General features: G+C 47.1%; 1 protein-coding gene across 8 annotated transcripts in view; it reads right to left on the bottom strand.

Moving 5' to 3' along the window:
* The window catches only part of PRKAG2 (protein kinase AMP-activated non-catalytic subunit gamma 2), a 492,650-nt gene extending 482,647 nt beyond the window's left edge, over positions 1-10,003 (bottom strand). For 2 of the 8 annotated variants that reach the window (XM_043966980.1, XM_043966989.1), the window contains exons 1-2: positions 8,151-8,433; positions 7,847-7,962 (exon numbers count right to left, since the gene is read on the bottom strand). In XM_043966980.1, coding sequence (XP_043822915.1) covers positions 7,847-7,960 — 114 coding nt within the window. In that variant the 5' untranslated portion in view covers positions 7,961-7,962; positions 8,151-8,433. The other 6 variants (XM_043966985.1, XM_043966984.1, XM_043966981.1 and 3 more) reach the window with 6 other exon arrangements.
* Positions 10,004-14,885: the final 4,882 nt, after the last annotated feature.

The following is a 14,885-nucleotide window of genomic DNA, read 5'->3' as shown; positions in this document are numbered from 1 at the left end:
AATTTGAACTCAGGTCCTCCTGAATCCAGGGCAGGTGCTTTATCCACTGTGCCACCTAGCTGCCCCTCTATGTAAATCATTTCACTGGGCAGGCTCCCTATCTGGATTGTAAATTCATTTCTTTAGTATCTGCCCACCACCTCTCACCCCACGCATAGAATAAGGTTTAGAAAGCAAAATGCATTAAAAAAATACTTCTTGCTTTGGGCTTCATGAATGTCCACTTAGGGAGAGATACCTTTCCAATATTCTGGTTCTCTCCCTGTGGTTACCCACAGTAATGCAATAAAACTTGGGAAACTGAAAAAAAAAATTGTCCACTTAGCCAATCAAGAACTGATGATTCGAAAGGTAGTTCTGAAACGTATTCTGGTCTTACCCTTGAACCCAAGAACCAAAGAGTCTACAATCCATATGGTTCAACTGAGGGACTCTCACATTTATGCAGAGAAAGACATGAACCAACAAAAGAAAATAGGTCCCTTTGCCTGTATCCTGGGGCCCAGGGTTCATTGTGTCTCTGACAAGTTCACAGGATCTTAAGGTTTTGGAGCTGGAAAGAACAACCCCTTCATTTAACAGATAAAGAAAAATGAGGGCTAGAGAAGTTAAGTCATTTGCTCAAGATACACAGGTAACAGGGCAGCTAGGTGGCGCAGTGGATAAAGCACCAGCCCTGGATTAAGGATGGACATGAGTTCAAATCTGGCCTCAGACACTTGACACTTACTAGCTGTGTGACCCTGGGCAAGTCACTTAACCCCAATTGCCTCACAAAAAAAAAAAAGAAGAAGAAGAAGAAGAAGATACACAGGTAACAATGCCAGGATTCAAATCCATCTCTTCAGGCTTCAAAGCCATACACTTAACTATGGTGACTTTCTGGTACACACTGGGCCAAATGGGTAGGCTCTGTCAAAATGGTCAATATTTCTCTGCCTGGGTCTGAGGTTTCTCTTGGACTTGGTGGAGGTCAAACCCAGGCCTCAGACACTTACTAGCCATGTGATGTTGAGCAAGTCGATTAACCCTATTTGCTCTTCTGTAAAAAACAAAAACAACAAAAACAAACAAAAAAACACAAGGGGCAGCTAGGTGGCGCAGTGGATAGAGCACCAGCCCTGGAGTCAGGAGTACCTGAGTTCAAATCCGGCCTCAGACACTTAACACTTACTAGCTGTGTGACCCTGGGCAAGTCACCTAACCCCAATTGCCTCACTAAAAAACAAACAAACAAACAAAAAAAAAAAACCCCCACGACATGGAGAAGGAAATGGCAAAGTACTTTTGTCAAGAAAACCCCAATGGGGTCATGAAGAGTTGGAAGAGTTGGGAATCATCTGATTAGAGATGATAATTGAACCTGTCGGGGCTGCCCAGCTCACCAAGTGAGGTTCTATAGGAGTAGAGGACCTACAAAAAATGTGCTTGGGGGCATGACATGACAAGACCTAGAGGCTGTGGTCAGACAGGAGGAGAACCAAGAGTGTGCAGTGTTACAAAAACCTAAAAAAAAGAGAACCTGTAGAAGAACTCCATCAGGGGGCAGCTAGATGGCATAGCGGATAGAGCACTGGCCCTGGATTCAGAAGGACCTGAGTTCAAATCCGGCCCCAGACACTGGACACGTACTAGCTGTGTGACCCTTGGCAAGTCACTTGACCCCAATTGCCTCACTAAAGAAGAAGAAGAAGAAGAAGAAGAAGAAGAAGAAGAAGAAGAAGAAGAAGAAGAAGAAGAAGAAGAAGAAGAAGAAGAAGAAGAAGAAGAACTCCACCAATCCAATGACACCACTCTGGTTTCTTCCCCATGGCTATTTTCCTTCATATCCATTCCAAATTCAATCTCATTCATTTCTCAATTGTGCTGAGTAGTGATGTAAGTCAATATTTATTTCAGGTATCCAACAATACTATAGAACCATCCCCCCTGGCCCAGCCCTAGCCCCAGTCCCAGTAATGCCCACATCAGATGCCCTCCCTTTTCTGGGACTCTAACTGTGGCTAGAGGAACTACTTGGACAGGAGTTATTGTTTCTTTAACTCATACAGAGTGGCCAGGATTGACAGCCTCAAGAAGTCTGCCATCTCTACAGAGACACGCTAGGCACACATCCCCACCAACAGTCTGCCCCTGTTAGACTGGACCAATATTGTACCTCGTCCATACTCCTTGACCCACCATCTGCTCTTTTGTCTATTTTTATCCTTTCCCTTCAGTGACTATGCCGGCTTTCTGGAACACCTGTCCCAGGCGGGTACAGTGACCTATGCATTCTGCCAGCAGTGCCCTGTGGTGCAGAAATGAGAAACTCAGCCAAGCCATAAGTGCTCTGGTCCTACCTGAGCATCCTTCAGACTCCTACCAAGGCCCCTTCTCTCAAAATCTCTCCCTCCTCACTCAGTTTCCTACTCCCAGTCTCCTTGATCAAGGTTCTGATGACCCAGTCATTAATAACCACAATGATAAGACTGTAATATGATGAATTTCAGCCGTAAACAGTACAGCTGCCTTCACCAGAGGCAGCAACAAGACAGATAAGGACAAGAGAGAACCCATTTGCTCTCGGCCAAACAAACCTCACTTGCAGACACATTTATTATACCAAGAATTACTCTCCAAAACCATTCCTCACCCCCATCACCAAAAAGTACCTATGAAAGAAAAACACCTTTTAAAATATATTTGAAGTATTATCACCTAAAGCCTTGAGCAGGGGGTGGAGGAGAAGAAAAAAAGAGTACAAGTATTAGCCAAAATCCATCTAGTATTTCAGGACCCCAAAGCTCCCTACGAATAGTACTTCTATCCGTATTCTTCCTTTTCCTTTCTTTTCTTCTTCCTTTCTCCCACTTCTCCCTAGCTAAGATACATTCAGGCCCTGACCAGGGAACTGATAATAAGAGTTTCCATTTACATAGAACTTTGTAGGTACTAGCATTTTTGCACATATAACCTCACAAAAGCTCTTTGGAGTAGATAATTCAAGCATTTATTATTATTATTAATTATTATTATTATTATTATTATTATTATTCCCTTTTTAATGGATGATGCAACTGAGGTTCAGAGAGGTTATGTGCTTGTCTAAGGCCACAGAGCTAGTATGGTTCAGGATCAAGATTGGACCTAGAACTTCTAACTCCAAGTGCAGGGCTTATTGTATATATCGCACACTGCTTCTTACTGCTATGATTCAAAATGGTCCAAGCAAAGGTCAAAATCAGGTCTCTTAACTCTCCTCCCTTCATGCTGAATTGCTTTCCCCCCACCCCAACTGTTTTTTTTTGGGGGGGTGAGGCAATTAGGGTTAAGTGACTTGCCCAGGGTCACACAGCTAATAAGTGTTAAGTGTCTGAGGCTGGATTTGAACTCAGGTCCTCCTGAATCCAGGGTCAGTGCTCTATCCACTGCACCACCTAGCTGCCCCTCTACCCCAACTTTTTACATTCAGACTTGAGTTCAGTTCACTTCCATCATGTTTAGGATGGTCATGGATAAAATTTAACTCCACATCTCCAAGTTTATGTACCATGGGTTAGCCTCTTCCTCTCCTACGTCCCTAAACATATCATATCAAGGATATCATGGAGGGAGGATGGATAAATGGTGGTGATTAAGGTAGAGGCTAAGGTGGGGGATTCTGCAGTTTTTACCAAACCCATCACAAGACCTGACTTACTCCCCTCCCTAGGTTCCTATGCCTGGAGATGGGGATCAGCTGCCATGAAATATAGATGAAAATCTTGGGGGTAGAAGAAGGGGTAAGGGAGAATTCTCAATAAAAGTACGAGCTACTTGTTCACAGAGAGACAGGAGGCCCCACGATGTCCTAGTCAAAGAACATATTGGAAATTACCACTGAAACAAAGCCACAGTAAGATGCTAATGCTGAGGCCTCGACATACATGAGGCAGATCTTTCAGGATACAGGTGTCTCTGGACTCCTATTCTAGGAATGGCATTCTCCCACCTAAGCCAGTTACCTTCTTCACTAAGTCTAGTGGCTGGCTGCATGGGAAGGCAGATAACACTGCCACCTAGGTGGCCTAGGATCACCTCAAATTCAACATGGCTAAAACAGCCCGCATATTCCTGCCAGATTACTTTTCTTAAAATACTGCCTCAGAGGCACATGGTGGCTCGCTCAGGCCTATAGTCTCTTCTACTGGAAAGTCTAAGAGCGAATTTTTTGAGCTCAGGAGTTCTGAGTGGCAGTGGACTGTAACGATTGGAATAACGCCACCTGCTGGAAACTTACTGTAGAAGAGTTCCACCCATGAAATGAAGGTCTTTGAGGGCAAGACCAGGAGTCTTTTCTTTGGCGTCAGGAAGTGACGCCGGCTAGTGGGAGGAGGAAGGAAGAGACTGAGGCTCTATTCCTGAGGACGCTGGTGGAGAGGGGAGCTAGAAATGTGCTCTCCCTTTAATAGATAGGAATCTAGACCTTTTCTTCTCTTTACCAAATTCTTATTCTCCTTAATAAATGCTTAAAAGTCTAACTCTTGCTAAAGCTTATAATTTATTGGCGACCACTCATTAGATATTTTAGACAGTTTAGCTAGAATTTTAGCCCTTAACAGGACAAAGCCTACCTACTGCGTGTGCACAGAGTCAGAAATCAATTTAGCAAGTTTCTAGGAATAGGGGAACACCAGGTTGCCTAAGGAGAATAGAAAGGGCCACAAGTCAGAAACGAACAGGTCAAAATTCTCATGCTAACAAGTAGTGGGATCAGCCACTTTATGTGAAACATAGGAAGGGGTTTGTTTTTGGTTTTGGTTTTTTTGGCGGGGCAATGAGGGTTAAGTGACTTGCCCAGGGTCACACAGCTAGTTAAGTGTCGAGTGTCTGAGGCTGGATTTGAACTCAGGTCTTCCTGAATCCAGAGCCAGTGCTTTATCCACTGTGCCACCTAGCTGCCTCCAAACCTGGGAAGTTTTATAGGGAAATTGAGTCTTTAAAAAACACCACCACAATATCATGCTTCTGCCCTGACCCAAAAACTTTCTATAGTTCCCCACTGCCTACAGGGTAAAATCCAAACTCCTTCCTCATTCAAGGCCTTTCTAATTTTATCTCCTACAGCTTACCTCCCCAAACCTCTACTCCTAGTCAAACAGTTCTGCTTATTGTCCCCTGAACACACCAGGCACACATATCTCCAGTGGTCTGCTCATTCTTCTTCAATCTCTCCCAACTAATGCCATCCAGCTCCACTTCTGCTTATCTGAATCCAATATGCTTCAGGGAGAGCCCACTGGCCCTCTTCTTTGAAGTCCTTCCGATTCCATCCCCCTACCTACCCTCAATCCCTAGTTTTTGCTCCTTCATCTCGGTTCCCATAGTTCTTATTGTGTATTACAACCTGATAAAATTAGTTATCTTTTTCTGTGCTACTCTTACCTTTCCCCAACCCCCCAACTAAACCCTAGATCTTTGAGAACAAGGATTAGATCTAATACTTCTTTGTAGCACAGTCTTCTCTACTTGTCTAGAACCGATTCAAGAGTCCTAAAGGCACTTCATAAAAGCTTAATGAATTAAAGGTTCCCCTCCCACCCCACCTTCACCACCACCAGAATGGAACACAATACCTTGTACCTAGCTGGGGAAGAAAAAAATGTTGATTGACTGAAAAGAGCCTGAAACCAAAAAGCAACTGCCATCTTTAAAGATGGCTGGAGTAGGGGGCAGCTAGGTGGCACAAGTAGATAAAGCACTGGCCCTGCATTCAGGAGGACCCGAGTTCAAATCCTGCCTCAGACACTTGACACTTACTAGCTGTGTGCCTCTGGACAAGTCACTTAACCCTCACTGCACTGAAAAAAATTAAAAAAAGATGGCTGGACAACACCAAGAATTCAGCACTGGACAGCTATGGGTCTTGTGGGAGGCAGTAGGGAACTTGCCCCTGTGTCCTGTTCACAAAAGAATTGTTCCCACTTGCACAGCCTGACCTTCTGGTCTTTACCTTGCCATCTTTTTATTTTGCTTTCTAGTTTAATTCTTCTGACAGGACAGTGCCCTGGGAACCTAGTTCTAAGTTCATTTCTGCCACAGGACAATGTAGTTGTCACCCCAAAGTTTATCAAGCACCTCCTATATGCTCATCAATATGCTAGGCATTGTGATGCATGTAAGAGAAGACGTGGTCTCTGCCTTGGAGGAAGGAGCTCAAAGTCTAATTAGTACTTTTACTCCAACTAAAGTTGTCATCTTATAGAAAAATCTGGGCAGAACCTTCCTACCGGGCCAAGTTTGCAATGTAACAACTACAATTTCCAATGCCCATGCAAACCATATATTTTATCTTAAAAAAACAACCCAACAGCAGAAGTCAGCACCAATAGCTAAATTCTCCCACACATGGATCACTGTGTGGTCCACACCTGGTCGCACTGCTGCCATAGAGCTCAGGAAGGTGGAAGGTGGCTCCCATTCACCTGTTCTGCCTCCTCCACGTGGTTCCCAGCTGAGGAAGAGATGTCCAATGGTGCCATTCCTTCATGCTACCCCAAGTATCACCACCAAAGCAAACACCTGGAGTCCTACTCCTTTGTCCTCTATTACACAGGGCCCTATCCACAAGGTAGTTTGTGGATGGGATGATTTTTCCAAGAACCTCATAAACAGGGGAGAAGGATGAGGGCACGTGGAGAATGGATGGACCAAGGTGGTTTAACTCCTGGGTCTGCAGTCACATCATGAGGCTCCTCAAAGGAGGGAAGCAAGACTCGAAGCTCCCTTCTTCCTCTCGCCAGCATCCTTAGTCTTGACAATGACTGAAGTCAAAGCCCAGGTATGGAGTTTTACTTCCCGCGACAGCGGGGAGACTTAAGTGTGTGGCTCGGGGGTGGGGGGGGGGGTTAACGGGTTCGCTGGCACACAGCCCCAAGGGCCTCACCTCGAGAGCGAACAAAGTCTAGCTTCCAGAGGAAATCTATACCACCAAAGTCCGAACAGGCAAGTCGGGGAGGGGGAGGGGCGCAAGGGGGAGGGGCGTAACGCCAGCACGCGTTTGCTACCCACGCAACTTCCAAGGAGTTAGTGAAGCTAGAGTGGAAGTGTAAGGCAAAGGCGGGGGGAAAGGGGGGGGGGCTACCGACCCCACCCATCTCAACCCCAGGCTACAAAGGAAGGCAGGCAGGGAGGTTAGAAAGGGGCGGTGCAGCCGATGGAGGCCGAAAGCAGCCCGGACAGTTTGCTCTCCCCGTCTCCACCCACTGCCCCACCTCTCTCTCCTCCGCAGTACGCAGGCCCACGTCCGCCCTCTCCTCCTCCTCCTCCTCCTCTTCGACCGCAGCCAAAACCCTCTTCTGCAAAACAACCTCACAGCCTCCCACGAGCGCCCTCTCCCTTCCACACCGCTACGCCCGATCCAGCCATTTCTAGCTGCCCGCTAGCTGCCACTCGCCTGCGAGAACACCCCCGGCGCACCCTCACACTAGGTAGTGCGCGCGTACGCATCGGCAACACACACACACACATACACAAGCGAGAAAACAAAAACACACAAACAAAACCAAACACCGGCGCGCTTCCGCACGCGCGCTGCATCCGAGCTTTTTTTTGCAATCAGAAACCGCGAACACCGAGCGAACCACTGGCCCGGGCAACCTTAAAGTCAAGGGTGGACGTTGGGGGAAGGTCGGGGTTGGGGGAAGAGGGTTTATCCCTGGCACCCAGAGGCTGCGGAGCGGACTTCTCAAAGGGTCACGCTCGCCTAGTCCCGCGGGCGCTTTTGCATTAACTGTTTGCTCGCCAGGACTCTGCGAGCTGAGGCAGGACGGCACTGGGGGCCAGATGCAGGGGGGGTTGGGGAGGGAGGGGGGGCTGGACTCACTGGGATGTGCACCCGCAGCGATCGCTTCTTCTGGCCCGAACTCTTTTTGCCGCTGCTCCCTCCGGGGCTTGAAACATCTTTCTTCTTCTTGGTGTCCATGGCCGCACTTCCCATAACTTTAACGAGAAGTTAATTCCGGGTGACTTGTTCCTGGAATCCAGCAGCAAGCAACCTTCTCCCCCCCACCCCACCCCCGTAACCCTCCTCCCCTCTCGGCCCGCTTCTTTTGCAGAGGGAGGTTGGCTCCGTGGGTGCCCTTTTCTGACTTCGCTTCCCCTCCGCCCGGGGGCAAGTGCGTTCTTACTGGGGACTTCGGAAGCTGTCAGGGGAGTGGGAGCCAGGGGCCGGTAATTCGCCGCCGCTGCTGTCACCCCGCGAGGTGGCGGCGATGAAGAACCACCGTGGAGTTCAAATGTCCTCTTTCTCCCGCGAGGGTCATCAGGAGCAAAGCACAAAGTCAAAGAAAATGCTGCTCCGCGTGGAGCTCTTCCACCAGGTTGCACATGCCCACGGACTCCTGCGGAGTGACAAAGTTTCCTCCCCTCTAGTAAAGTTAAGTTACATTTTCTGCACCCCGCCACCTCCCCCACCTCCCTCCACTCCAAAAGCAGATTCCAGGAGACAGGTGCCAAAAAAAAAAAATCGTGGAAAGGCTCCTCCCAAGCGTCTATGCCTTAATTGGCAAATCTGGCGACAGCGAGACAGTTTGCAAATAAATACCAGCTCGGTGCCTGAAATTGGGTCCGTCCTCCTTTCTCAGGCAGGAGGGGGGGAAGAGGAGGAGGAGGAGGTGCGAATGCAAATACTCATTGCAATTGGGCTACCTCTTAGCTAGAAGCAGAAGGGTTCCGGCAGCCGCGGGGACTCACGCTTTCAGGGGAGAGAGGGGGACCCGGGGCAACTGCTCAGTGCCAACTAAGCGGCCTCTTTCCTCAATGCGCCTGCGACCAGTAGCGAGCTAAGGAAAGAACACACGGGCTGCAACAACCATGCACACAAGCCCTGGGCTCTAGAGCAGAAGAGGGGGTGCGTGCAGCGGACCCAGGCAACCTGGCTGGAAGACTGCAGGCTGCGCTACAGGAAGTGCACCGAAGAAAATGCAACTTTCTCTCTGACAGCCTCCTTCCTCTAGGAACATCTCTGAAGCCTCCGAGCCCAAGGTCGTGGCTTTTCTGCCGGGCGCCTCGGGGACGCAGCCCAGCCAGGGCGGCCGAGGATCCCTCCCTGGCTGTGCTCTTACTCCTGAGAAGGATGCATAGTTGATTCTGGGCTTGCATTCCCTCTCTGCAAGCTATCCGGAGCTGTGAAGAAGAGACACTGATTTCTCCGAGCCCCGCTACCCCCCACCCCTAGCCCCCAACCCAACACCTTGCAAACAACAACACTACTAATAATAACCCAGGCCTCCCCCACACTCCCAGCTGCAGTCCTTCACCTCAGTAGCAGAGACACTCAGTTTTCTGGAATGCCCCCCTTCCCGAATACGTGTCCTCTCCCCCAATCCACCCCCCACCCTCCCCTCCACTGCGGATATAATTGTGTACAGCAAGTCCTGGGGCTCTTGCGTTGTTATTCTGCCCTTTTTTTTTGGTCTTCGAGGTCCATCAGCAGTTGCGCAATCCATCCATCACGACGTGACCATCCCGGCGCTGTGGTGTGGGCTAAGATGCAGTGCGGGTGGGCGCCCTCCAGCCCTGGGATAGCTAACACACCCGGGGAAAGGGGTGGGCTGACTCCCCAAGAGGGTACGAGGGCTTTGGTGCTACGCGGAGGACCGGGAGGGCCACGTGTTTGCCAAGCTAACACTGCGGCAACCGCTGCCACCTCTTAGGCTGCAACGTTCCCCGCAGCTCCTTCCCTGGTTCTGAGAGGGAGGGGAGGTGTCAGTGTTTCGTACTTACCGAGACCATAGATGTGCGGGGTGCCCTCCTGAATAGGCACGAGGTCTGGAAGGAGGGAGGGAGGGAGGCGCATTGCTTCTGAAATTCATCCTGGCGCAGTCGACCTTCCAAATCAAGCCCCCCGGGGCCTCCCCCCTTGTGGGAGGGGGATGTTTACCCCCTCACCAAAGGTCACCCCGTCATCACCAAGGCTTTCGAAGCCAAGTCTGCAGTCTCTTCATTCAGCAACGTAAAGCTGACATTCAGAAGTAAATAGTGTGCTCCTATACGGTATCCCTTTGGGTGACGATATTGCAGGCATGGGAGGAGAAACATTTGGATTCATTCACAATGCTGATGCTTCCTCAACGTAGGTAGCATTGGAGTCTAGCTTTCTGCTTGCCCAATATTGATGCTCTTCAAAGGTCATATATTAGCAGTCTTCGGGCATTGTAAGAAGCAGATACTGCTTTAGAGGCGTCCTTTTCCACTCCACATTCCTAATTCGGTTTAACAGACATTTAATAAGGACCTGCCACGTGTAAGGTACTTGAAGATAAGCAGCCACCTCAAAATTAAATAGCTCACAAATAATCCTTTGTTTAACTTTTCTCCCAATTATAAATAGTATCTCTAATTCCTGGGAGGAAATTGATGCTCACAGAAGTTAACTATATAAATATATGTGTGTATATAAATATATATGCATATGAATAGATGTGTACATATAAATATACTGGTCACACAGCAAGTGTCAGTCTGAATTCCAACCCAGTGTATCACTCTTGTCCACAGTACTGTCTACTCAAAGATGAGAAAATTTAAAAAACAAAACAAAATAAAGAAATAAACCAGCTCTTCTTCTAGAGCTCATAACCAAAAGGGCATGTACATAAAGAATCATGATGCCATAGTAAAATTAATTGGAACAAAAGGGGGTATAGTTCGGGGCAGCTAGGGGGCGCAGTGGATAAAGCACCTGCCCTGGAGTCAGGAGGACCTGAGTTAAAATTCGAACTTGACACTTACTAGCTGAGTGACCCTGGGTAAGTCACTTAACCCTCATTTCCCTGCAAAGAAGGGGAGATATAGTTCTCTATGACTATGACTTCAGCGGGAGGGGAATCAGAGAAGGCTTCCTAAAGGAGGTAGCCTCAGGGCTTTGAATGAAAAGAAAATAGATTCCAGACACAGGGGATGAAATGAAAAGGGCACAGAAGTGGGAGATGAGGGAATGGCTAATAACCCAATTGGCTAGAACATAAGAGTGTGAAGAGAAGTGGTGTAAAATAAGGTTGGAAAGGAGCCCAGTTGTGGAGGGCTTTAAATTCCAGGCTAAAGGCTTCGGATTATACCTCATTGGCAATAGTTTTCCAAGGTATTTGAGCAAGAGAGTGACAGAAGAAGACTGGAGGTGGGGGCAGGGGACATCAGGTTGAATGATGAAGAAGAGATTGCTGGTAGAGATACCAGGGAGGAAGCAAGAAATAATAAAGACCTAACCTGGTGGACAGAAGGAAACAGCTGACTCCTAACCTCCTAACTCAATCGAAACTGCTGTCCCCGAGGTTACCAATGATTTCTTTGTTTGTTTGTTTTTTGCGGGGCAATGGGGGTTAAGTGACTTGCCCAGGGTCACACAGCTAGTGTCAAGTGTCTGAGGACGGATTTGAACTCAGGTACTCCTGAATCCAGGGCCGGTGCTCTATCCACTTCGCCACCTAGCCGCCCCACCAATGATTTCTTAATTGCCAATTTGGTCTTTTCTCTGTCCCCTTCATTCTTGACTTTACAATAGTTTACATTGCTGAGCGCTCTCTCTAGCCAGGCAGGCTCTCTCCTCTGTCGCTTTTCATGATATTGCTCCTTTCTCTGACCACTCCTCCTTAGTCACTCTTGCAAATTCATTTCTATCATGACTGTAGGTGATCTAGGGCCTTCTCTCTCTTTACACTCTTCTAACTTATACCTGGTGATGTCATCAGCCCCTTCAGCTTTAGCTGTCATTTCTATGCAGATAACTCACAGATCTATATAGTCAGTCACAGTCTTTTATCCAAGCTTTAGTCCCCCATTACTTATTGCCTATTGGACTTTTCAAAGTGAATGTCTTAGAGACATCTCAGACTCAGGGTCTCAAACCGAACTTTACCCCTAAACCCACCCTTCTTCCATATGTCCCTATTTTGTTGAAGGTACCAACATTCTTCCAGTCTACTGGTTCATAATCTTAGCATCAACTCAACTTGCCTCCCATAGCCAATCAATTACCAAATCTTGCCATTTCTACCTCCAAAGCATCTCACATGTATGACCCCTTCTTATTTTTACAGCTACCACTTTAGTTCAGGTCCTCATCATTCTTTGACTGGATTATTAAAAACAACCTCCTAATTGGTCTCCTTGATATAAATGTCCCACCATTCCAATTCATCCTACACACTGCTGACCAAGTGGTTTTCTTAACCACAGGGCTAATTTCGTCATCCCTCTTACTCAAGAAACTCCATTTTCTTCCTATTGCTTCAAGAATCAAATATAAATTCCCACTTATTTTGGGGTTTTTTTGGTGAGGCAGTTGGGGCTAAGTGACTTGCCCAGGGTCACACAGCTAGTAAGTGTTAAGTGTCTGAGGCTGGATTTGAACTCAGGTCCTCCTGAATCCAGGGCCTGTGCTTTATCCACTGTGCCACCTAGCTGCCCCCCACTTAGTTTTTAAAACCCTACACAACCTGGCCCTAATCTGTCTTTCCAACCTAATTGGACATTATTCCCACTTCCAAAAGCACAGGTCTGACCATGATATCCCCACCCTCCATTCACTAAACTCCAGTGACTGCCATTACCTCTAGAATTGAACCTAGGTTTCATAGGTTCACTTTTTAAGTCATCTGTACCTTTCCAGTAAATCCAGTGTTGATATTGAAACAGAGAATTGCATGTATTTGGCATCTGATTGAATGTGTGGGATAAGGATTGGAGACAAGTTAAAGATGACTCCCAGATCTTGGACCTCCATGACTGGGAGAAAGGTAATGCCATCAACAGAAATAGGCAAGAATTTTTGGAAGGAGTTAATGAGTTCCCTTTTGGGGTACCAGTGGAACATCCAAATAGGGATGCTGAACTGCATTTAGATCTTAGATGAGGGCTGTGTATGTAGATTTGAGAACATTCTGTATAGAGGTGATAATTGAAGACCAGAAAGCTGAGAGGGCACACACACACACACACACACACACACACACACACACACACATGGGAGAAGGCTAAGCATAGAGTCTTGGGAGACATGTATATTCAGGGCTCAGAAGAAGTACAATGAACCAGAGGAAGAAAGACAGGTAGGAAAATCAGTAGAGAGCAGACTCACAGAAACCAAGGACCAGGAGAGAATATTGAAGAACCCTTGGTCAAGGGTGTGAAATATTAAATATTAAATCCAAAAGAATAAAGTGTTAAGAAAAAGTTCATGTATAACCTATATTGAATTGCTTGCCTTTTCAAAGGGACAAGGGGAGGAAGGGAAAGAATTTGGAACTCAAAGTTTTAAAAATAGATGTCAAAATTGTTTTTACCTGTAATTGGGGGAAAATAAAATACTAAATTAATTTTTAAAAATAAAAAAGTTGGGGGCAACTAGGTGGCGCAGTGGATAAACCATCAGCCCTGGATTCAGGAGGACCTGAGTTCAAATCGGGCCTCAGACACTTAACACTTGCTAGCTGTGTGATCCTGGGCAAGTCACTTAACCCTCATTGCCCCGCAAAAACAAACAAAAACATTTAAGTTCATTGGACTTGACAATTAAGAGGCTGCCCCTGGGGGAGGGGGAAACAGTTTTAGAGTAGAGTGTGGGATAGAAACTTAAAAGTAAGGTATTGAAATATGATAAGTGGTGGAGGAGAGGAAATAACTGTTTATTCTAGAAATTTGGCTAAGGGGAGGAGAGATGGGGATAGCTTGAGGGAAATCATCTGAGAGCTTTTGTAACAGCTTCCTTTGATTTGGTTAACTTCCCACCCATACAACAAATTTGAAAAGCTGTTCAGTTGGCTATGCCTCTTGGTGACCCTGCGGAACATACACCATCAATGGGGTTTTCTGGAGTGGTTAGCTATTTCTTGTTAAAGTGGGTTACGGCAAACAAAGGTTGAAGTGGCTTGCCCAGAGTCACACAACTAGTAAGTATCTGAGGCTGGATCTGAACTCAGGTCCTCCTGATTCCAGGCTCTATCCACTGAGCCATCTGGTTGCTCCTTACTTTGGAAAGTGGTGTTGTTGTTTTTCAGTCATGTCCGACTCTTCTGATCCTGTTTGAGGTTTTCTTGGCTAGAGTGGGGGGTTTTGTTGTTTTTTTGGGGGGCTTTGGGGGTTTTTTGCAGGGCAATGAGGGTTAAGTGACTTGCCAAAGGGCCATACAGCTAGTGTCAAGTGTCTGAGGCCAGATTTGAACTCAGGTCCTCCTGAATCCAGGGCCGGTGCTTTATCCACTGTGCCACCTAGTTGTCCCCTAGGGTTGCCATTTCCTTCTTTATCTCATTTTACAGATGAGGAACCTGAGGCAAACAGGGTCAAGTGACTTGCCCAGGATCACACAGCTAGTAAGTGTTTGAACTCAGATCTTCCTGACTCCAGGTCCACCTCTCTATCCACTGAGTCATCTAGCTGCCCTTTAATTTAGAAAGTACCCCTTCCCAAAGAAGAAGGATCCCTGTGGTATAGAGGGGATTATTAGACCTTAGGTAGTCTTAGCCTCTCAGTCCCAGAGTCTTACAGGGTCTCTTGAGGTTATATTACTAGAGCAGTTCAGTGATTTTTTGGAGCCACCTAATAGTGAAAAGATAAAGCTTCCTAAAGATGAGACCCCAAAGGTTTACTTACCTCACATTTTTGCTTAGAGCCTGTCCTAATGAATAAGGCTTTGTCTAGAAGTCGCTACATTGTTTTGTTAAATTGGTTTCTATAAACATTTTATTTTCTGGATCCTCCCTGAAAATCCTGCTGCCCAGTTCATCAGGGAGTATCTCAGGTACTCAAAGACTGTGTCAGCAAAGGGGAATCTTGGGTTCATCAGACAGAGCTTGGAAGGCTTCCAAGCACTGCCCTGGCAACAGCGTCTGCCATCTAAGAACCAGGAGCGTTTCAGGTGCAGGCAG

The sequence above is a fragment of the Dromiciops gliroides genome, chromosome 5, assembly GCF_019393635.1.
Source record: "Dromiciops gliroides isolate mDroGli1 chromosome 5, mDroGli1.pri, whole genome shotgun sequence".
In the NCBI taxonomy this organism is placed as follows: domain Eukaryota; kingdom Metazoa; phylum Chordata; class Mammalia; order Microbiotheria; family Microbiotheriidae; genus Dromiciops; species Dromiciops gliroides.
The sequence above is the reverse complement of the archived record's forward strand: the minus strand, read 5'-3'. Positions and strand labels throughout refer to the sequence as shown.